Here is a 24,694-nt window from a genome sequence, read left to right as displayed (position 1 = left end):
GAAATAGTAAATTGTGTTGCCTTTGTGAAAGTTTTGTTTTTTTAAAGCAAAAACTCAAAGCGGTGTTCTTCTTGTTTGTTTTATTTTTTCGTTTTCGACGTACGCAACAGCACGTCCAGTGGCAAGTGGCAATAGTGGGCAATGATGGTATCACCACGTGGCAATTTCAAAATTGAATTTAAAAAGACATGGAGTGGGCCAGACAGATTCACTTTCCACATGGACGGCCGATTTCTCATGGATACATGGCGTGGAATATGGAAATCCGAAGGACTTGAACAAGAATTCAAAATCCGGCGGTGGAGAAAAGGGCCCTGTAACTCTAGTGGAGTCAAAATACCTAATGGATGGCATTTCACAGTTGTCCTGGAAAAGCTGAATTCGCAGGATTCGATCTCTGGATGGCAAATCCGAGATATTATACTTTACAATGGAGACACTTACGGTTTCCTGAGAGGCGTACTCGTTTTCGCTGCATGGCGATCCCTTTAGCACAGGCGCCGAGGCTTCAATGCTCTTAGACGGGATGATTCAAGTTCAAAGGTACGGTGAGAAATGTCCATGTCTCTGCATGTTATGTAATAGGATTACGATCTAAAACATAAATATTCAAACTTCGTTGTTTAATTGTTCCATTTGTCAAACAACCGCTTCTCAAGAATAATCTCTCCGAAATTTACGGCTGGAAGTGGTAGTCTAGTAAGCTGCGCTGCAAATTCGACTATATTAGGGGATTATTCTCCTTTACTTATTATATTTTAATGCGCTGCAAATTCGACTATATTAGGGGATTATTCTTCTTTACTTATTATATTTTAATAGTTACTGTTTTCTTGCCGGTCTTAGCTGCAACTCAGCGCCACTTAAGGCTGAAGAACATGAAAGACATGTGCGATTTAGTCTGAAGCGTCAAGATTTTAGACTGTCGAATCCGTCCATCTCCGTGAGAGTTTCAGCATGAATCGTGTATCTCATATACGGCGTGTACCGTTTTGTTTTGTAAGTATGAATGGCGAAATTTAGGCAGGCGTTCTTGAGATTCTTTCCATGTTAAAAACATCTTAAAATTTATGGATCTCGGAATACTACTACAATTCTAGAGTTAACATTTGATCTTTATCAATTTCTGCAGTTTTGGACGGGTTCAAGCAAAACTCTGAAGCATTTAATGGTTTTCGCTATGTTTCAAATATTTCTGGTTGCATTATTGGTTGAAATTTAAATTAGTCGATCCTCGGCATTTCCTTGCAGAAATATTTCGACTGGCTTTGGGAACGATGTCGGCATAAATTATAGAGTATATTCAACAATTTTTCAACCGAAATTTTTGAAAGCCGGAAATTTGAAATATTCCTAGAAGACGGCCGCGTTCCGGAGACTCCGTGTATGAGCCGTCGACCGACATAATGCAAATGCAGTGTGCCGGCGGTGTGTTTTGCGCGTAAGTCTTTTTCTGGTTAATTTGAAAAGAATCTAGCGGTCAGGCATGTTCTGGAGCGAAACCGTGTTCACATGTGACTTAATATATATATTATAGACGTTTCTCGAGTTTCGACTAACCCTGTAGAATCCATGGCCTCAGGCCCTGTTTAGCCTTTGTTAATTCTTTGCACATTTCCGGCACTAAAAGGCTCTTTCATCGAGGTCTTTACAGCCTGTATGTCCATTTTGATGTCATTACCAATTGCGTCATATTATAGGATAATTTTGCTTGGATTTCAGCCTAGATCCAGGCATTGAGACTGCAAAGCGAAACAAGTTTTGAATGGATAGCTTCAAGGCGTTTGTCGGAGTCCCTGAGTTCTCACGATCAAGTTTTTATGACTCCAGTTTATTTGTGTCGGCGTTGCTACTCACTGCGTTGGTGGGGGTTGTAGCTATTGCCTATGTTATTTTACAACGGAAAAGAAATATTTCTCTTCGCTGGATGTCAATGAAAGCTGCAGCAAGAGCAACGCGAAAGTCAAAAACAAAGTTGAGCACCCCGGAGGCTCACCATTCGTGGAACCAAGAGTCTGGTTATCGTGGACAGCCTTCCACCTGTTGTGTGTGTTTGAAGTCATTTCTGCCACCGCAGTCCCTTGGTCCCGTGGCAATTTCGAATTCTTCAATTCAATGCTGTATTGTTTGTGGCGTGGCGGCACATCTGTCCTGTTCTAAGATTGCATCCAGAGATTGTAAATGTGTTGCGCAGGCTGATTCTCAGCAGCTGCTGCATCACTGGACTGAAGTATGGAATGAAATAGAGGACATTCCTGAAACATCTTATTACTGTACTTTTTGTAAAGAGCCATGCTGTGCTTCGTATCTGGCGGTTTCTCCTATCTGGCGCTGTCTGTGGTGTCAACGTCTGGTTCATATTGAATGTCATACAAAAATGTTGGAAAAATTGGACGTTGTTTGTGATTTGGGTTTTTACAAAAGGCTTGTTATATCACCACTGTGTGTTAAAGATTTGGGTAATAAGACTATTACTGGTGGGCTTTTGTGTTCTATTACCCAGGGAGCAAATGAATTGGCATCCTCTGTTCAGGGCCGTATCAGAAAAAGGCGGCGGAAGAGTAAACGAGGGAATGATTCTTCACTTCAGAATGCTATGAGCAATGGCATATTGGACATTTGTGGAGACAGTACCAAAGATTCACAGCAAGAACTTAATGGAATTACAGGAGGAGACAAAAGGACCAATGATTGTGGAAATGGAAGAGATTCATATCAGGACGATGAAAATAGCAGAGGAGCAGGAGTCAAAGAGGGCCAGACAAAGTGTGCATCAGTAAAGCCCAGCAGTGGTTTGCAGGAGATGAAACAGCAATATGAATTAGTCAATTTACCTCCTGATTGTAGGCCTCTTTTGGTTTTCGTCAACAAAAAGAGCGGTGCTCAACATGGCCTTTCTCTTACAAGGCGCTTAAATATTCTTCTAAACCCTATCCAGGTGAGTTTCCAATTTCATGAATGTTATAACTTGTTTAGAATTGATGATATATTTGAATTTTCTGATTGCTATGGATATTTTATGGACCTTATTTTTCAAATCAAAACTGAGCAGTGTTGTTGGTCTTAGTTCAGTGATTTTATTTCTCGTTATTTTGACTTAAGAAACTGATTGAAAGATTTTGGTTGTCCATCTTTAATGGCTGACTGTCCGAATATTTTGTTTTTTCAATTATGTCTTTGATTCATTTGATCTATAGAAAAGATTATGATACTATTAATCTGAGTTTAGCCTTTAGGAAGTCAGCCATATGGTGTTTAGGTTAACATTGGTAACCTGAGAGTCATTTTAGGAAGGTTTTCTGTCACATAAAGAATATCACTTTCCTTGATAATCTTGTATTCTCAATTTACTCAATTGACTTAAGTATATTTTGAATGTTACTGGTGATTTTTTTTTTCTCCAGATTATGCGAGCTAGAACTAGAGAGAAGCTTCCCTATTTCTTGTCTTGAGCATTTTAAAAATTGAAGCTGGTTTTTCTTACTACTTTTGAAAGTTAAAACATGCGCACATGTTGATAATATTTTTTCATGACTCTTTTGCGCAATGCACATGTTTTTGGGATAACGAAAGTAGGAGCTTGGCTAGAAGCTCTATAAAGTGTTTTCAAATTCTCTGCAGGTACAACTTATGTTATGGCATTTCATAGATGTCTTCTGAATTTAAAATCAAAATTTTGTTTGAAAGTAGCTTTCTAGGTCTGACATATTATTGTGCAAAATTTTAAAAGAGCAGGTGTAGTATACCCTATTGGAATACCTTTGATTTTTCATTTTTCACTGAGTTTTCTGAGTTTTGTGTGGGTTTTCATTGTGTCATGTAGTCAAACAGTTAAGGTACATATGGTTGTAGGTGCACTTTTTGTGGTTTATTTCCGAGAGATAAATGCAGTACCAAATATATGTCAAGGAAGAGTTCAACCCAGCTGTGTATGCTTTAAATTAAACTCAGAAATACCATTAGCACAAATGTGTGCTCACCACAGAGATGGATTTCAAACAGACCCAGCCATTTCATCAACTTATGAACAGAGATTAAAATGCACAGTGAAAGAGGAACCTGGGACTTGTTTCAGCAATGTTGACTTTATTATATCAGTCACATAAATGAATAGCTCCAGCAGTATACTCTTCAGATGTCAGCTCCGGAATGTCTAAGAAATCGACCCCTTCCCACTGGAATATCAGTCCCACAAATGGCTGTCTATTCAGCCCACTGAACCAGCACTCGTCCCCTTCTCTCAATGCTGAAATAGGCCACAATATTAGCTCCACGGCCCACAAAGATTCCACAGATTTAGCTTTCTGTAACAAGGTGGAATTCGGCCCTTTAAGCAAGACTCGGCCCAGCAAAAGATAAACTCAGCCCAGAAATACTTCAGGTACTCACGCTCAGCTTCAGCAGGGGTACTCGGCCCTCCTTGACAGTGACAGTTTCGTTCTCTTGGCAGTGGTAGCTCTCAGCTTCTCAGCCCATGAACTCAGTCAGCACCCAAAGTGAACTCGGCCCCTTTCCCTTCAGACTTCAAGCAGCATGTGAACCCTCTGTAACATTACTTGGCCAGCCAAGGATGAATGAAGGTAACTCGGCCTTCCTTTGACAGTACTCGGCCTCTTTAGAAGGCCAACTCGTCCCCCAATATATGAAGAGAATATGAAACAACACAAGTCACAATTTAAAATCAACTGATAATGCCTCTGACTTACTTTTTCTAAGATATTCTAGGGCCCATAGTATCTGGGTTTCAATTTCTTGGCCCCTTTCGTTTTGAGTGATAACTGCCTATAGGGTTGTAGACGAAGATACACTAGGTCCCCAACCTCAAAGCTACGCTCTACCTGATGCCTATCTGCATAGATTTTCTATTGGTTTTGGACTATTTGCAAATTGTCTTTTAGGACTTGTAGTATGTCTTGGCTCTCTTGAACCTAATCCTTAGCCAGAGGATCACGGCTATCCCCAAATACTTGATCCACAAATGTTGGAGCTTCATACCCATACAAGCTTTGAAGGGTGTCATTCCAATTGGCATGTTTTAAGTGGTGTTATAACAGTTCTCTCCCAGGTGTAACCACTTTACCCATGCTTTCTGGTGGCCAGATACATAGTTCTCGAGATAGTCCTCCAGCCATTTGTTGATTATTTCAGTTTTTCCATTAGTCTGTGGGTGGTAGCTAATACTAGGCATTAGCTCTGTTCCAACTCGTTTGAACAACTCTTGCCAGAATCCTCCCATGAACTGGTTATCCTTATCACTCACAATGGTTTTCGACAATCCATGCAATCTGAATACCTCTTCGAAGAACAACTTTGCCAGTTGTGTCGAGAACCCTCCCATGAACTTGCTATCCTTATCACTCACAATGATTTTTGACAACCCATGCAATCTGAATACCTCTTCGAAGAACAACTCTGCCACTTGTGTCGCTGAATATTTGGAAGGTATGGCGAAGAAGTGTGCAAGCTTCATGAGCCTGCCCACCACCACATAGATACAGTCCTTCCTTTGCACCTGGGGTAATCTTGTGATGAAATCCATGGAAACGCTTTCCCATTTTTGCTCCGGGATGGGAAGCGGTTGAAGCAAACCTGCTGGGTGAGTATGTTCTGCTTTGTTTTGTTGGTAGACGTTGCATTCTCTCACAAATCTCAACACATCTGTCTTGAGGCCCTTCCATGTGAACCTCTCCCTGATTTGTCTATAGGTCTTCAAGTACCTAGGGTGCCCTGCTAGGGGTGAGCTGTGTGCCGCCTACATAATCTTTTCCTTGAGTTGAGACTCCGGTACCAGGTAAATCCGGTCTTTGTAGTAAATAATGTCATCAACGACATGGTATTATGGTACCTGTCATCCTGGATTAGCCCATTGAGGACCTCGCAAGCAAATTTGTTTTTGGAATACTCCACCAGTAGGATAGGCTTCTATTCTCCCGTAATCTCCATGAGAGAGGGTGGATGGCATTCTGGAAAGGGCATTTTCTAAGTTGGTACATGATACATAACAATGATTACAACATTTTCACATTTAATCCCACAACTATAGGAGTAAGTGCATAATCATCTAACACAAATATTCTTCAATACCTTTACTTAATGAAGAAAAGAGAGAAGCATCCTTATCCATAAGATGGATACAATTAGAGTAGACTATCCACTCATTTTCCAAAGTATAAGCATGAAATGCTTGAGAAGTACTCGTTACCCACCAAAAAGTGGGTAACCCCACAAGAGAACTTTTCTCCTTCTTTGGACAGCTAGCTAGCTAGTAGCCCTACATTGCTCAGTATATGTATTATGACATGATCCTCCACCATTTGCACCTGTCAAACACTTCTCACCATCTAGCCAATGTTATAAGAACCGAAAAACCTTGTGGACTGGGAACTGGTCGGAACCAGACCAAAACTGGTAAAAAGCCAAAAAAAACCGGTTTACCAAAAACACATAAAATATTCATATTTTAAAGAAAAACATATATATTTATTTGCATCCATATGAATCCAAACCATTTATACACAAATATGCAAAAGTTCTCATTTACATAGCATGTAAGGTGCACATAACCAAAATAGTATTGAGTACAATCCATCTCTGAACTGAAAAGATATCAACAAATAGGATCTAGATGGCCTCTAGTATCCAAAAAAAATCATGCTACAACAAACGCCTACATATCATCAAAATCATTGCCTATATTCCGGTCTTTGTCATCAATATAACCATTTAGGCATTAAAATAAGATAGAAAAAACGTAGCATGTCATGTCAAGATTTTGTTTGAGTGATGGGTACATTTTTAGTAGAGTCATGATAGAGGAGTTCGACAACCAAATGCCACTAACATCAAAGTAAATACTAGTTCCATACCCTTGTACATGACAAAATCCAATGGAAACGTTGCAACCCCTCCTGCCCCCAATCCTGAAATGCTGAGAAACAGTTAAGTCTGCTGGATTTTGAGTGAAATTTAAAGTTATACTTTCTCCATATGAAATTTAATGAGGTTGGAACCACTCTCAAACATCCTGAGTCATTTCATGGTAGTGTTAAAAATTTAAGTAAAATGATAAAATCCTTTTACTTTAAGAATTTAACATTATCATGAATTGCATGGCAATACTAAGGCCATAGGCTTGATTATTAGGCTGAGGGCCATAGGCTTGAATATTAAGCTAGCATAGGCGAGAATTAGAAGTGGGCCAACTAACTGAAAAAATAAAAAATGCCATTTTTTGCGCTGGCCTGCATAGGTACAAATAGCACGGAACCGGCCTTGAACCGACCGGTTCGGTACGGAACCAACCTATTTTGGTTCGGAGGTTCAGTTCAGACCGGTTTTGGGCCAAAAACGGTTGGACCGGTCGGTTCCACTGGTTTCGGTCCAATTTTGATAACACTGCATCCAACATTCCTCTTGAAGGAAGGTGGGCCATCATTCAACAAGTAGTTTAACCATCTTGCAATCATGTGCATTTACTTGATGTTTTGGGCATTCTAACATTGATTAAGGGGTGATCTAAATGATTGACTGATCTCGATTGTAAACTTGTTCTCTCACTTTACCAAGGAGGTTACTTTTACCCCTAGTCCAGTGGGACTTGTTGTGCACAAACTAGCAAGCCTTGTAAAGAGGCAAATGCTAGAGGGCACAACAACACCTTGGGACAGAGGCCCACTGTCAGCAGAGTCCCCTTCTCTTCTCGGATTTTCACTGACGAGAGGAGTCCCAGTATCCCTCACTTATGATAGATATATCAAGGATGGATTTCAAAGTGAGGCAAGGAAGCTCATTCAATGAAAGTGTGAGCTTTGGGAGAAGCTAGGGGGTCTTTCCAAGAAAAACCCCTTGAAAGGAAGGCTACACGAGACCTAGGGTTGAGATATTTGATGATATATGAGTTCATCCAAGGTCAGGGTAGATAAGAGAAAAGGCTATGAATGATATACTTCAACAAGTACTAAAGCACAAGCATAAATAAATCTCCAAGTTGAAGGATTAACTCCTAGGGTTCCCACTTCGTGTGATGGCCAGTGCATCAAATTTTTGTAGATCCCACTGTAGGAATTGCATCGAAATGTGAGGACCATTAGAGGAGACACTAAAGAAGAGATCTATCCAAATGGAATTGAAAACACACTCGTCTATTGGAATTCGCACCAAGCCCTAGAGAGGCCTCCTTATCCTTAAAGGGACGAGGAAAAAAGGTGAGAAAAAGGTGAAAAGAAAGATGATTTGTTGAGTTAAGATTGATCACCAAGGATTTAAGACTAGTGCCTAGCAATTGGGAGAATTGGAGTCAAAAATGACCTTGATTTGGCAACTTGCTCTTCAAGGAGACCTAGAAGCAGCTTCGCTAGCCCTAATGAAGCAGCTACATAACACTTCTAGATTTTTATACTTCGATGGCAATTATTAGTGGAGTTTCAAGGGTGCAAATGCAACATAACCTCTAGGAACATTCATTCATTCATTATCCATGAATAACACATGCAAAATTTCCAATAACTTCAATGTTCTAACAAAATTTCATTAATTAGGGCACATTAAAGACTATAAGACAATATTCCATGCATTAGACATTCATAAAATCAGAAATATAGCATTAAATAGTACTTACAAGACAATGAAGAATATATCCATCTAGAAGAATACCAAAGAGAAGCTCCTCCAAGAGTGCGAAAATTTCCAAACATCAAAATGCATCAAATTTGTCCAAATTCCACCTTTAATTGCAGGTCCAAAATTCTCTAATGAGAGATCGAAAATCCCAAGTGTGATGTTTAGAATGAGGCTAGGTCTCATCTATTTATACATGATCTAAGAGTTCAAAAATAAAAGAAAAAGCCCCTCCAATGCCTAAAATGTCTAGCAAACCACCCATGGTTACAAGCCAATCATGATAACTCATAAAATAAATCAAATAAGTCTTCTTAGGTCCGCGCTAGGCTGACATGAAGGCCTAGAAGGGCAATGTTGAGGCCTCATGTGCCAAGGATGAGAGTGAGGGCCTCAAAAATGGTGAATAAGAGGGGGATGCCCTCCAAATGTTGCAAAACATCTCCAAACCCCAATTTGGGCTCTGTGGGCTCCAAATGGGTCTCATGGGTCTCCAAATGGCTCAAGTTCAAGTTGATGCTCCATCAATGAGGGCTGACACGTGCCCTCCCATGTCTCCCTAGGATAGACAAAACCTCCTCTGAGCCCTGGATCAACTGCTAAGTGTCTGGTGCAATGTGTGGCCGGTTGGGCAACCTAGTCCAAGTGCATCATCATCTCTGTATAACTGGGGAGCGAACAAGCATGTGGTGGTTTTGAAGAAGCCCATGGCATGACAATCAATGCTCAACATGGCTGGAGGCCCATAGCTCTCTACACTCACCCTACAAGTGCCATTGTGACCCTCTGGAGTTCTTGGATCCCATATAGGGAGACCCAAATCCAAGATGAAAAACTCACCTACAATCTTGTATAAGATCCAATGTGTTTCCTCACCTTCCAATACAATAATTCATTAGTGCAATTGGGTAAATAAGCTTGCTAATCAAGGGCAAAAGTGGACACTTCATAGTGGCAGGCCCTACCAAATAGGTTTTGAACATGTACTGGTGTTACCTTCCTTGACAAGGGATTTTAATGGAGGACCCTATTAGGTAGTTTCAACCTTTAAGGGGAGTGATAGGTCCATGGTACATCTATCAAATGGTAGGGGTCATGTGAAATAGTGATGGAACGAAGTGGGGTCAAGAGGGGAGGCTCTAATCCACATGCCATGGTACAAGGGTAGCTATGATGAGGGAGGCCCACACCCTTGGGTGTATGAATGTAGCAGGGAGCAATCATGGTACGAGTTACCTCGACCTTACCCTTCTTCATATGCCTTTTGCCTTTTTATTGATTTTTCTTCATTTTACTACCCAAGGCTCGGGGGATGACAGCATGATGTGTAAGTTGTAGCAGTGATTACCCCCTTAAGGTAGGGTAGTTCATTGCCCACAAGGGGTTGAGACAATAATGGATTCCTTAATGACGAGGGGGGCACTCATAGGGGCCCTAGGAACGAGGGTGATGGCCATAATGATAAGGGGTAGAGCTCATGTTGGCTTTTGCCCACATGCTAAATTATATTGTCCCGACCATATTTTGCATTTTGTGGTGCATTTCCTGTTGTATGTGGCCATATTGTGCTTTTATTTTTCTTCTTAGTTGCTTCAATCTACGAGGCATCGTTCCAGGCCTAACCCAAGGTGTGGATAAGGGGAGGGGGAGGCTAACTTCTTGTGGACCCAATGGACAAATGTAGACCCAGATGGGGGAAATGTGAAAAGGGCTTGTAATGAGCAGAGGGGAGTGAGATATATGGTAACGGGAAGTGGGTCCATGCAACCAAAATCAGGGTTTCCCATGTAGTACTACTCCTAAAGATAATATCCAATAAAGGAGATCCCACGGGACTAGGATACAAGATTAACCCCCAAGTTGAGGTAAGGGAACAAGAGTACAGTCAAAACCCTTTCTTTCCGTTGAATCCCCCCACTAATCCATGCCCAAATGTGCCCAAGAAAAGCAAGCATAAACACCCAATTACATAATGAAAAACCATACCTTCAGGGTTGGAATGCCCACCTTAACATATGATCATGACAAAAGAGCAAGGGCACACAATGGTTGGCTTAGTTGGCGGAGAATAGTAGCACATCGAGCTATCAGGTGGTTGTTGGTTGTCGACTGAAGACAAATCTACGAGAAAAATTCTCCTATATGGGTCACCCACTGGTGGTGGGTAACAGGATCTCCTTTGGGGCCTTAGGGTTCTAGGAGGGGAACTAATGGGGAGACTTGGATTGAAGTAGCACGTCCATGATACTTACCAATTTCCATCATTCCCCGGATTTCATTTCCATTCTTCGAGCTTGTGGTCATTGGATCATTACAATTGGTAGCCTCTTATCCTCATCCTTCAGTCTAGGCCGAAATTTTTTCCCTAGAGGTCGATGTAGCTAAAATAACATTCAAATCATAAAATGGCCACAATGAAAGAAAAAGAAAGTTAAATTGTAAAAGATGGCCAGGACAATAATTAGTGCATGGGCAAAAGCGTAGCATGAGCTCTACCCCCCTCATTTGCCATCACTTAGTTCCTTCAACACTTGATGTTCCATCACATAATAAAGGAACTCTTGCATGTCCCAACCATGATGAATGATAAATTGACTCATCATTAAGGAGTAAATAAATGTTAAATCATTAAAAGAAAGCTTGGGCTCCTAAGTTATGCTCCCATTCAAAGCATTATCAAAAAGAAGTAAAAGGCGCACTAGAGGGGTGGAAAAAGTAGGCCGAGAAAATGGGTAATTCATGTCTCCACAATTGCTCCCTCACATCTGTATACTCAAGATGATGGACCTCCATCAATTGGTCCCAAGGCCATGGCACCTTGCCTTAAAGTCCTTCCCCTCTGTTGCCATTACTATCAAAAACACCTATGGATTGAAGCGTTGACCTAGGACATGTTACCTCTCCCATTAGGGGTTGGAAACACCTAATAGGGTTGAACATCTGGCCATCTCTAACACAAGTAGGAAACACTTTTACAGAACTTGGTCTAGTTAGATATTTGAAGGTGATCTCAGTTTGAAGTATTATTATACCCTTAACAATTGAGTATGGTCCACAATGATGCATTTATGATCATTGAGTTTACTTGCAAGTGAAATAAGTATAATACTTTGTACATCAAGCTGGTTATTCATCCACTTGATAACCAAGAGTGAGTCCCCGAAGATCTGGAGCTGGTGAATTTCTCGGTGCATAGATGATGTGTTAGACCAGCTTTATAGCTTCACACCTCATCTTACAATGTCCTGGCTCTAATAGAGCTTATGTAAGTTATTTACTTTGCGTATCCTTCATTATCTTATGATGTTGTAGTCTAAGACAGGTTAAAAATGCCTTAACGCATTTTCTTATCTCTTTTCCTGTTTTTACATATTCTCTTGTTGACATATTTGTATTGCATGTGGCCACTGATATAATTTCTTATTCTTTCTCCAAGTTTCCAACAACATGTACATAAAAGCATCTTGACTTGTGATAATTTGACATTTTCTAGTGTGTATTGATGGGTATGCATATTATTAAATGTTTTGTAAAATGAATAGGGCTTTTTGCAAGCTGACCATTATAAATGTTTTGAGCACGAACCTGATCTTTTAATAAGATTTGTAAACATTGTCATTGGTTTTATTGTTACCGCCAGGTGTTTGAGCTGAGCTCTAAACAGGGGCCTGAGATGGGTTTGGCCTTGTTTGACCAAGTGCCACACTTCAGAGTTCTTGTTTGTGGTGGTGATGGTACAGTGGGTTGGGTGCTTGATGCTATTGAGAAGCACAATTATGAATCCCCCCCACCTGTTGCCATACTCCCTATTGGGACAGGAAATGATTTAGCTAGAGTTTTGTCATGGGGAGGAGGCCTTGGTGCAGTAGAGAGACAAGGGGGGTTAAGTATGGTTCTGCACCATATCGATCATGCAGCAGTTACGATGCTTGATCGCTGGCGAGTCACAATAAGTGGGAAAATATCACAGCAGATTCAGAATGGTGATGGCGATCAATCATTAAAATCCACGAAAGAATATCAGAACAGTGACCAAACGGTGAAATTCTTGAACAATTATCTTGGTATGCTGTTTTGTTTACATTTTTTTTAAATCTTCAAAGTCAATTCTATTTATCTATTTTCCTAAATCAGAGTATAAATATTTTCTGCTTCTTAACAGGAATTGGATGTGATGCAAAGGTTGCATTAGACATTCATATCCTAAGAGAAGAAAGCCCTGAGAAGTTTTATAACCAGGTAATGCTTGTTTGAAGTGTAAAAACAAATGGTTTGATGGATGTTAACATTTTATGTTGATGAAACCATGCATGTTACTTGCGAGGTCCAGGTGCTTGCATTAAGGAATTATGTCAAATATTCAAGCAGCACTGTCAAAAAGCTGTAATTTGTCTGCTTTATTATTAGTTAATTAGAGCCTTGATGTGCATTTTATATGCAGGTGAGTGGAAATGATTTTCTATAGTCATTGTATGGAGTACGACTATTGGAAACTGAAATTTATATCTTAGATTGTTCATCCAGATGTTAAATGTTCAATACATTCTTCCTTATTCCATCTATCATGTCCTCAGGTCAGGTTTTGTGAGCTCTTGTTATTTTTTGGCTTGTATTGAGTTGTTGACCTCTAAAAAACTCTGCCATTCAATGTTGATCTAGAGCAGGGCATCTGAAAGTAGACCTCTGCTGTTCAATGTTGATCTAGAGCAGGGCATCTGAAAGTAGACAAATGCTCATGTTATTGGTGTGCAAAATGGCCTGTTCAATAATGGCACATTCTTATATGCTTCTTATGCACTGTGGTGCCATTTGATAATTGCAGATTTGTTTTATTTGTGGTCATATTTGATTGTTTATTCTATTCATTTTGAGTCTACAAGAGGCACTTTAATGGCTTTGATTAACACTTTATTCTTATATCATCTTGGCAAGTATAACATGCAAGTTGTGTCTTACCCAGGTGACCTTAGATTTTGACTTTTTTCTTTATAGAAACATCAACAGCACGCCTTCCTCATGTCCGTTTTGTAAAATACTGCTCTGAATTGGTGGTATCATACAAATGCTAATGCACGACTTCAAAAGAGATAATGTGTCTTCTCCAATTGATCTTAGATTTTTGCTTCCTTTATAGAAACATCAACAGCAGGCATCCCTTATGCCAAATTTGTAAATCGTTGCGTTGAATTGGTGGTATCATCCAAATGTTAATGCATAACTTCAAAAGAGATAATGGTGATGGCTTGTTCTCTGTTTTGGTGGTATATTGCAAGATAAGAGACTGTTTGTGTTATTAAGTGATTTGGGAATTCTTCTAGGTGGTCAGTTATATAACCCCATAATTTTATATTACTGCTTTTCTTAGACAAACAAATTTTTTTGCTTGTGATTGCCATTGTTGCTAAATGTGAACGAATAAAGTTTAATCAATGTTTTCCATCTGTATTATTCTGCAGTTTCTGAATAAGCTTTTGTATGCAAGAGAAGGTGCCAAGGACATTATGGATAGAACATGTGCTGATTTGCCTTGGCATATTCGACTAGAAGTGGATGGTGTGGACATTGAAGTTCCTGAGGTGGGTGCTAAGACGTCTACAGCTTTTCCACATCTGGAATCATGTACATCTATAGTTTTGATTTGAAGTGTATTTTGTAACGTTGCAGGATGCAGAAGGTGTCCTTGTAACGAACATTGGAAGCTACATGGGAGGAGTAGATTTGTGGCAGAATGAAGAGGACCGTGAGGATGACTTTCATCGACAGGTCATGCATGATAAGGTGCTTGAAGTTGTCTGTATTTGTGGAACGTGGCATCTTGGAAAGCTCCAGGTGATGTTTCAATGTTTTACTAGTCAAACATGACCTTCTATGTAGGTGAAAGTCTGGGCAGACATCCATGCATAGCTGCTTACTTGTATATAAACTATAACATGGATTTCAGATTGTTGTGTTCCTGATTGGAATTTCAAAATCAGCATGTGATACATGATTGTTTTACACATGCTTATAATGTTACACCTTATAGATGCCTAGGATATTTTAAAGTGCAATAGTGTGGATAATATCAAAACCAGGAAACTCCTAATACAAGTACAAGTGTGGGATTGTAACTTGTTGAATAATTGCTAAAATGTACATGTGGATTGAAGGACTACATCCATAGTCAAAGAAAGCTATGGTACCCTAAAACAATTGAAGAGGCTAGACGTGCAGCGAAATTAATTGAACAAAAGAACAAGTTCAACAAGTCATCATGTTAAAATTGGCAACTAGGGCCAAACTCCATGTGGGTCATTTTATTAATGGAAGCTGATATTTTTCTTGGATCCCTCTCACCGAGAGGTGTAGTATTGATCTAAAGATCATCCGATTCCGATAAGTATTCATGGAGATATGAATTATATTGTGTTATGGGACAATTCGTCAAGGTCAGCCAGCAACCAAATAAACCCCACTTGTGCTCAACGTTTTAGTATAAATAGAGGTGGCCTTCAAGTCATTTTCAACACACTTGGGATCTCTTCCTCTCTACTTGTCTTTGGGTTTTAGTAGGAGGAAAGATCCTAAGGGATAACGCTGCCCTAATCTAGAGGGCAGAAGTCGGAACTACTGGGAACAACTGGAATTGCTGGAACTGCCAGGAAAGCTGACGCAAAGGGTAGAAGTCGAAACTCTCAGGAACAACCAAAATTGCCAGAACTGCCGGGAAAGGTGACGTAGAGGGCAGAAGCCGGAATTGCTGAGAACAACCGGAACTGCCGGAATAGCCGGGAAAGCTGACACAGAGGGTTAGCTGGAATTGTCGGAACTGCCGGGAAAGGTGACGCAGAGGGTGGAAGCTAGAACTGTCGGGAAAGTTGACGTAGAGGGTAGAAGTCGGAACTGCTGGGAATAGCTGGAACTGCTGGAACAACCGGGAAGTTGACGCAGAGGGCAGAAGCTGGAACTGCCGGGAATAGTCGGAATTGTCGGGAACTGCCTAAGTGTTTATCCAGGGTTTCAGTCAGAGCATTTGTCTCCGAAGGAGAGCAGCATGCAAGGGACAAGCATGTATTGGTACAGCTAGCATGCAAGGGACAACTAGCATGCTAGGGACAACAAGCAAGCAAGGGACAACAAGAAAGCAAGGTGCAGCCAACACATAGGTCAGTATGGCAACATGGTGCAACAATGGCACATAATGCAGTACAGTGATGATTAATGAAGCATGATGAGGTGCAGCATAGTGATGATGGGTGCAGCATGGTGCAACACGGTGAGGTGTAACATGATGACGAAATGCAGCACAATGATAGGTGGAGTCATCTTGGAGAATCAGTTGAAGCAACATGTCTTCAACTGATCTCATGTATCATCTTCTTAGAGATGATCTATGCTCTTATTAGATAAGACAAAGTGTTGACTTCTGTTGTAAACGTACTATCTCTCTCTCTCTGCTGAACTATTGAAGAACATATAAGAAGAATTGATCAAGGGTTTCCCTACATTGGGGTTTGTCCCTGGCTAGCGCTACATCTTGTGTCCTCTTGTCTTGGCTTGTCTTCTACGATTTATATTTATGCTCTATCTGCAGTTTACTTTAATGCTGATGTGATTGCTAATTTGGAAAAAATATTGAGCTAACTGTGAAAATTGAAATAAATTGCTCTAGCATAGAACATACCTAAACTAACATGGTATCGGAGCTGAGGTGAAGACAAAGCCCAAACAAGAGTGAAAGAGAAATCACCGAAGACAGTTGGGAAAGGACAAAAGGATCAATGGATTCCTCATCCCTCTTCAAATTCACCAAGGGTGAAGTCGAAGCAGAGTATATTATCAGAATGGCACATCGAAAGCTTTTGATGGCCTACCTAAAGATCACTTCATTAGGAAGTCTGGATCTAAGGGAGGAAGGAAAGGCAGATGCCTTGGTCGCAATAAGTTTGGCCATTATGCGAAGGAGTGTTCGAATAACAGGGACACATCACTTGATGATGATAACAATCATTCCCGGACATCTTCAATGATCAGAGGAATGACAGTAATGCAGGTCATCAAGCAAACGACCGACTCTTCAGAGAAAGCAAGGAACTCCAGATATGAAGAATCAAATGTTGTTTCTAATAAGATAAAGAAGCATTATCTTGCATTGGCCCTCTCCTTCAGATTCTTTGGGAATCTGGCTTATTGATTGTAGTGCTTCAAGGCACTCCATTGGATAGAAGGGTGGTCTCTCTAATTTAGCAGAAATGGAAATAGTCGTGGGATTATACTTGGAGCCGATGCCACCTATCCCAGAAAGGGTGTAGGAAATGTTACTCATCAACTGAATGCGGGTAACTCGATTCATTTACGAGAATCTCTTTTATGTACCTGATCGCAAGAAGAACCTGGTGTCCATTTCAACAATGGAAGTCAAAAGGTTTCAAGGTGGCATTCATCGATGGAAAGGTACGTGTTTGAAAATAGAATTTTCAAAAGATGCTTTTTTCTCATGGGTTTAGGGTTGGCAATTTGTACCAAGTTGCAGGATGGTCCATTGGGGATTATGTCAATTGACATATCTCATCTATAACACCGAAGGTCTACTTATGGGGCCCTACCCGCTGTGAGTTAGATGATGACAGGGATGCCTGAATTCAAGAAGAGCATGAAGCTACATATCTGAGATGTACTGAAGGAAAATCCTACAAGGATACCATTCCCCTCAAGTAGCAGGTCCACAGGTTTGGAACAACCTGAGGAGTTTGAGATTCATGATTAGGAATCTCATATATACAGGTGGAAGAAATCCCTCTGTGGCTTGAAGCAAAACACCCCGGGCATAGTACGAGAGGATTGATAGCTGTCAGATGAAGCTGAGATTCACTAAGAGTGAAGCCGATCCAAACCATTGTTTGAAGGTTGTGGATGATAGACCTCTCATACCAACACCTTCTAAGGACGACCTATTTCAAACAGGTGCAAACCCTCTCACTTGTATAAGTAAGAGGGAGTTGTATTTCGGATGTGGAGTGGTAAACTGCAAGCCCGTGACTACCTCGAGGATCTTAACTTTCAGAAGTTATATGGTGATGATGCCGGACCAGATTTGGGAAATGCCTCTGAGTTTCATAAACTCATTTGCATTGATGTTCTTGGTGAACTTTCGTCCGGACATATGTTTTGCAGTTAGCATGGTGAGGTCATATTTGGTTGAGCCTCACTGGATTGGTGCTAAGAATCTTTTGAGATATCTTCGAGGCACAATCTCTCATGGATTGAGATACACTGCTGGAAATATGAAGCTGCATGATTATTCGAATGCCGACTAGGCAGGCAGTGTGGAGGATCACTAGAGCACTTCTCAGCGTTGGTTCTCTTTGGGTTCTACTTCGATATCATGGATGAGCAGGAAGCAGAAGTCGGTTGCTATAAGCATCGCCAAGACCGAATACATAGCTACGAGTATGATCTCGTATGAAGCTGCCTAGTTGTGGAAGCTCTTTAGTGAGCTGTTTGTACATATGATGAATACCACTGTGATCCTCTGTGATAACCAAGGGGGATTCGATTGTTGAGGAATCCCATATTCGATGATTGCTCCAGTAGATAGACATCAGATACAACCTTATCGGGGATACGGTAAGTCGATGAGCGAGGAGGTTCCATTGCATTGAGACTGATGTACAGGTCGTAGAAATTTTGTCAAAGCCCCGGTCGGGGAAAGGTCAAATTCTTGACTTTCCGAAAACGACTTGGTGTCGTTTAGAGACCCTCTTATGAGGGTCATGTATGATGCACACATTGAGCTCTAGGAGCTCCAGGGGGGCACATGGTACTTCTTGGAGCGACATACGACCACAGGGTGATTCACCCTCCCCTGGTGGTGCACTATGTATAGGGTGACAGGTTCAACCTTCCCCTGTGATACCCCGTGGCGATTGTGGAACAGGATGATTAGTTCTCCTGTGGGCCAGGATGATTAGTTCTCCCATGGAAACTGTGGAATAGGATGATTAGTTCTCCTATGGGTAGGGATGATTAGTTCTCCCATGGAAACTGTGGAACAGGATGATTAGTTCTCATGTGGGCCGGGATGATTAGTTCTCCCATTGCAACTGTGAAACAGGATGATTAGTTCTCCCGTGGCAACTATGGGACAAGATGATTCATTCTCCTGTGGACATGATGATTAGTTCTCTTGTCAAGGCATCCTACCCATGCGGTCTGAGACTCATGGGAACTACCTCTCTCGTATGAAGCTGCCTAGTTGTGGAAGCTCTTCAGTGAGCTGTTTGTACATATGATGAATACCACCGTGATCCTCTGTGACAACCAAGGAGGATTCGATTGTTGAGGAATCCCGTATTCGATGATTGCTCCAGTGGATAGACATCAGATACTACCTTATTTGGGATACGGTAACTCGATGAGCGAGGAGGCTCCATCGCATTGAGACTGATGTTTGTCAAAGCCCCGGGGAAAGGTCAAATTCTTGACTTTTCGAAAACGACTTGGTGTCGTTTAGAGACCCTCTTATGAGGGTCATGTATGATGCACACATTGAGCTCTAGGAGCTCCAGGGGGGCGCATGGTACTTCTTGGAGCAACATACGACCACAGGGTGATTCACCCTCCCCTGGTGGTGCGCTATGTACAGGATGACAGGTTCAACCTTCCCTTGTGATACCCCGTGGCCACTGTGGAACAAGATGATTAGTTCTCATGTGGGCCAAGATGATTAGTTCTCCCATGGCAACTATGGAATAGGATGATTAGTTCTCCTATGGGTAGGGATGATTAGTTCTCCCATGGAAACTGTGGAACAGGATGATTAGTTCTCCTGTGGGTCAGGATGATTAGTTCTCACATGGCAACTGTGAAACAGGATGATTAGTTCTCCTGTGGGATGGGATGATTAGTTCTCCCGTGGCAACTATGGGACATGATGATTCATTCTTCTGTGGGCAGGATGATTAGTTCTCCTGTCAAGGCATCCTACCCATGCAGTCTGGGACTCATGGGAAGTACCTCTCATGTGATCAATGAGTAAGGAAACGGGGTCAGGGACCATAGTAGTACTATCGATGGATGCATCGTTGTATCTACCGTACTCCCTATGCTAGGATGACCTCCATTGATCTGAGATCAATGAAACTGATCTGGGATCAATATGAGTGGTTTGAGACACCCTCTTGTGATATTGATTTGGGATCAATAAAACTGACTTCAGGTCAGTAAGAGTGATATGACACACTCTCTTCAGATGAAACTGACTTTGGGTCAGTAGAGAATGGTATGAGACATTCTCGATCAATTCTTCTTCTTCATGGTTCAGCAGAGCATAGCAGAACTGAGCAGAGCTCAGCAGAGTAAAGCAAAGCAGAGCTCAGTAGAGGAGCAGAGAAGACCAGAACAGTACATGGCACTGATGGCAAAGATAGTACGGTCTGACATATGGATCAGCGGATGGAGTTCTCCCTAGTTGAGAGGGAGTGTTAAAATTGGCAACTAGGGCCAAACTCCATGTGGGTCATCTTATTAATGGACGCTGATATTTTTCTTGGATCCCTCTCATCGAGAGGTGTAGGATTGATGTAAAGATCATCCGATTCTGATGAGTATTCATGGAGATATGAATTTATTTGTGTTATGGGACAATTCGTCAAGGTCAGCCAACAACCAAATAAACCCCACTTGTGCTCAACGTTTTAGTATAAATAAAGGTGGCCTTCAAGTCATTTTCAACACACTTGGGATCTCTTCCTCTCTACTTGTCTTTGGGTTTTAGTAAGAGGAGAGATCCTAACGGATAACGCTGCCCTAATCTAGAGGGCAGAAGCCAGAATTTCCGAGAACAACTGGAATTGCTGGGAAAGCTAACACAGAGGGCAGAAATTGGAACTGCCAGGAAAGCTGACGCAGAGGGCAAAAGTCGGAATTGCGGGAACAACCGGAATTGCTGGAACAGTTCGGAAAGCTGATGCAGAGGGTAGAAGCCGGAACTGCCGGGAAAGCTGACGCAGAGGGTAGAAGCCGGAACTGCCCCAGAGTCCATATTGAAAAGGTCGATTCGGGGCGATAGCTGGATGCTATGGTCATTATGTGTGTGCTACCGCGATAGCTGCTAGCCTAGTCTGATTGATGGGAAATAGCCCGCGAATTCTATTCCCACCTGGATAGGGGGGTTTGAAACCGTCCCTCTGGTTAACTACTAGAGGATGATGGATCGTCACAGAAAAATCGCTCTCTTTTATCGAGTTCTATCTATTTAAGACGATGGAACATATTAGTCATGAGAATTGGAATGGCTGTATGTCAAAGCGACCTAACTCCGCAAACGAAGAATGAATGGTAGCAAACTCCCCTTTCTCCCCTTTCTTTTCATAATCATAAGCGGCCGTGGAATTGAAGGGCATGGTGGATGGATATAAACATAAAAAATAGAGGGTACTAACGAATCGGGGGAATGGAAGGGAGTAGAATTTTCCCCGCCCCGCTCTTTCAAAGACATAGTTGGATCTGACCCGACATACCTATACTTATTGGTAGCCGGGAGCCTACTTCGAACGAGAGGGGTGTAAACACAATCCGAAAATGAATGGGGGAGATAGACACAGCCTTGAAGGAAGGGGTTTCTTCTGGGAACCAATAGGGAAAAAAGGAGAAGTTCTTTCTTTCGCCTAGTTCCAATAATGGCATGAAAGAGTGTGCTTCCGAGTGCATATTTCGTCTGACCGCCGTACCTAGAACCAAGAACCATGTCTGGCGGGGAATCGGGGGAAGAAGGTTTAACCGCGCTTGGATCTGAACCCTTCTATTTCTTTTTGCCCGTTTCGTAACAGATTTGTGCACCCCACATCCTGGCTGTAATGTACCGCGCCTAGTTCCCCTGATTAAGATAGGCCCAAGCTCCTCAAATAGGAGATGGAGGATTTATCGACTAAAAAGCCATAGATGGATAGATGGTGAAACGATCACAAGATGGATGGATGCTCCCCTCGCTACCACTCACATGCACTCCCTTGCCTCCCAAGGGGCCAACCAAGGCGATCACTGATTGGAACTTGCTTGCGTAGAATGAAATGATCTAGCAATCAATTCGTATTTCTAGTTGGGATTCATTCATCCCTTCTATAGCATTCATTTGCCCTCTCCCTTATGTAGTTGCTAGGGCGATTCCTCTTACTAAGGATTATCTACCCAAACACAACGCAACGGAACCGGGAAAGTTGACGCAGAGGGTAGAAGTTAGAACTGCCGGGAACAGTCGGAACTGCTGGAACAGCTGGGAAGCTGATGCAGAGGGCAGAAGCCGGAATTGCTGGGAATAGCTGAAATTGCCGGAGTGTTTATCTGGGGTTTTCGCTGGAGCATTTGTCTCCGAATGAGAGCAACATGTAAGGGACAAGCATGTATTGGTACAACTAGCATGCAACAACAAGCATGCTAGGGACAACAAGCATGCTAAGGACAACAAGCATGCTAGGGACAACAAGCAAGCGAGGTGCAGCCAACACATAGGTCAGTATGGAAACATGGTGCAGCAATGGCACATAATGCAATACAGTGATGGGTACAATCATGATTAATGAACCATGATGAGATGCAGCATAGTGATGATGGGTGCGACATGGTGCATCACGATGAGGTGCAGCATGATGACGAAATGCAACACAACGATAGGTGGAGTCACCTTGGAGAATCAGTTGAAGCAGCATGTCTTCAACTGATCTCATATATCATCTTCTTAGAGATGATCTATGCTCTTATCTAGATAAGTCAAAGTGTTGTCGTCTGTTGTAAACGTACTATCTCTCTCTCTCTCTGCTGAAGTATTGAAGAACATATAAGAAGAATTGATCAAGGGTTTCCCCACATTGGGGTTTGTCCCTCGCTAGCGCCGCATCTTGTGTCCTCTTGTCTTGTCTTGTCTTCTGCGATTTATATTTATGTTCTATCTGCAATTTACTTTAATGCTGATGTGATTGCTAATCTTGAAAAGATATTGAGCTAATTGTGAAAATTGAAATAAATTGCTCTAGCATAGAAGATACCTAAACTAACACATCATTTACAAGAGAAGATGAAAATTAACATCTTGACTTAGATAAGAAAGCAATAAACAAATGTAGATATTGTGGTGACAAATGGTTGCTAGGACAGATGTAACAGTAAGAAACCATATACTTATGAAGCAGAAAAGGACTCACATGCATCTAGCCATGAACCAAAGAGAGGGATAAAAGAGAAAAACAACTGTTGTAAGTGTGGAAAAAAGTGGGTTAAAGAACAAGTTCAACAAGTCATCATTTACAAGAGAATGAAAACCAACATCATAACTTAGATAAGAAAGCGATAAACAAATGTAGATATTGTGGTGACAAATGGTCACTAGGACAGATGTAACAGTAAGAAACCATATACTTATGAAGCAGAAAAGGACTCACATGCATCTAGCCATGAACCAAAGAGAGGGACAAAGAAGAACAACAACTGTTGTAAGTGTGGAAAAAAGTGGGTACTAGTGCCTAGATGTGAGAACATATCCTTGCACTATTATAAAGTTGTGGATGGAAGGCAAGTAGAAGTATAAAAACCCGATTATGAAATCAGAGTAGCATACAACACACATTGAAATAATGATGATACACCAAAAAAAGCATCACTAGCTTCAATCTCATGTGTTCAGCCAAATAGAAGTGAAGACACCAAACTTCAAGAAAATATAATTACTTACAAGCACTGGTTACAAAATACGTGCTACCACATCTCAGAAAGGAAAGGATCCAGTCTTTAAGAAGAAAAGAAAACAACTTTACAATTTTGCCAACCACCATAGTAGGGAAACCACAATCTAACACCTTGAAGCTTAAAAGAGTCATAAAAGATACAAATGTCACAATACTCGTACATTCTGGCAGTACTGACAGTTGTAGAGACATTGTTGTTGCTAAAATTCTAAACCTTTTTGTGTACCCCACCAAAGACTTCATCGTGATGGTCACTAATAGACAAAAGGTCAAAGAAGTAGCAAAATGTCAAAAGGTCTCAATTAGAATACAGGAGCTGGAACTACACATAGAACTCTAAACTGTACTGCTTGAAGCGATGGATATAGCGCTAGGTGTGGAATAATTGATGTAGTGGTAAGTTATAGTACAAACCCTTGAGAACAATTCATGGAGTTTAATTGGCAAGGAAAATACTATAAAGTATATGGTGTTAAAGTTGCCACTCTAAAAAAGATGCAAACAATACATACCAAAGTCACCAACAAACCCATAAACACAAATAAAATCACGTTGGAGATGTGTCCAACTAGAGAAAATCCTATTTTCTATGCTTTGAGGACAAAGCATTCCTTGAGAGGGTGACAATGTTATAAACATAATAATAATTATAAATAACAATAATTTAATGAATTAATGAAAAGTCAAGGGGCATGAACTCATTCACCTCGTGAGTAGTCAATGCTATAAATATACCCTCATGAGGGTGTTGTACCATCATCATTCTATCAATTATTTTATCTATCAATACATTTATATAATTACAAATATATTGTCTTCGAATAACAACATGAGCTTTTGTTACATTAGTCATCTTTTTGCTCTTGAAAGCTACTATTTGGGAGGTTAGTGACTTGGTTTTTAGCAGCAATATTGCAACAAGATGCTAGAAACCAACCTGTCTTATATTTTCAGTGTTTTTCTTTTATTTTAATTGCAAAATTTTATCTATGTCCATATTAATGTGATAGGATTTCTTAGATGCAAAAAGACTTCTCCATGAGTAGTTAACTATACTGACACCAACTATCTCACACTTGTGCTATTATAATGCACCAGGTACATGCTTCTCCAAACTATCTTCAGTTATATTAATAATGGGCACTATACATGCTTACTTCAACCATATGTTTGACTGACTGGAACTCTTTTTGACTTCATTATCTCATATTTTGAAAGAACTGCTTCTTTCCCATTTTTATGACGAGGATAAAAGCTATTGACAAAGGAATACCATTCTCCTTTCCATACACCTATGATTATATTTTGCCAAATCTTTTCTCAAATGCTTTGAATGAACCAATAGTGCTCTTGTTTGGTAT

The 24,694-nt window shown here is 41.1% G+C and overlaps 1 protein-coding gene across 5 annotated transcripts in view; it reads left to right on the top strand.

Moving 5' to 3' along the window:
* Nucleotides 1-272: 272 nt before the first annotated feature.
* The window catches only part of LOC149262557 (diacylglycerol kinase 1-like), a 79,610-nt gene continuing 55,188 nt past the window's right edge, over nt 273-24,694 (top strand). For 2 of the 5 annotated variants that reach the window (XR_016259168.1, XM_089424906.1), the window contains exons 1-7: nt 276-543; nt 847-999; nt 1,252-2,938; nt 12,257-12,680; nt 12,779-12,855; nt 14,073-14,192; nt 14,281-14,445. Coding sequence is in view for 4 of the 5 variants with exons in the window: in XM_089424906.1 (XP_089281032.1) it covers nt 1,766-2,938; nt 12,257-12,680; nt 12,779-12,855; nt 14,073-14,192; nt 14,281-14,445 (1,959 nt within the window). In the remaining variant the exon portion in view is untranslated. Of the gene's footprint in view, nt 544-846; nt 1,000-1,132; nt 2,939-12,256; nt 12,681-12,778; nt 12,856-14,072; nt 14,193-14,280; nt 14,446-24,694 lie in introns of all 5 variants that reach the window. The other 3 variants (XM_089424912.1, XM_089424907.1, XM_089424913.1) reach the window with 3 other exon arrangements.

The sequence above is a fragment of the Pinus tabuliformis genome, chromosome 6, assembly GCF_031772625.1.
Source record: "Pinus tabuliformis cultivar Carrire ecotype Pingquan chromosome 6, CPIR1, whole genome shotgun sequence".
NCBI classification, from domain to species: domain Eukaryota; kingdom Viridiplantae; phylum Streptophyta; class Pinopsida; order Pinales; family Pinaceae; genus Pinus; species Pinus tabuliformis.
Note: the sequence above shows the minus strand (reverse complement) of the source record. Positions and strands in the feature narration are given on the sequence as shown.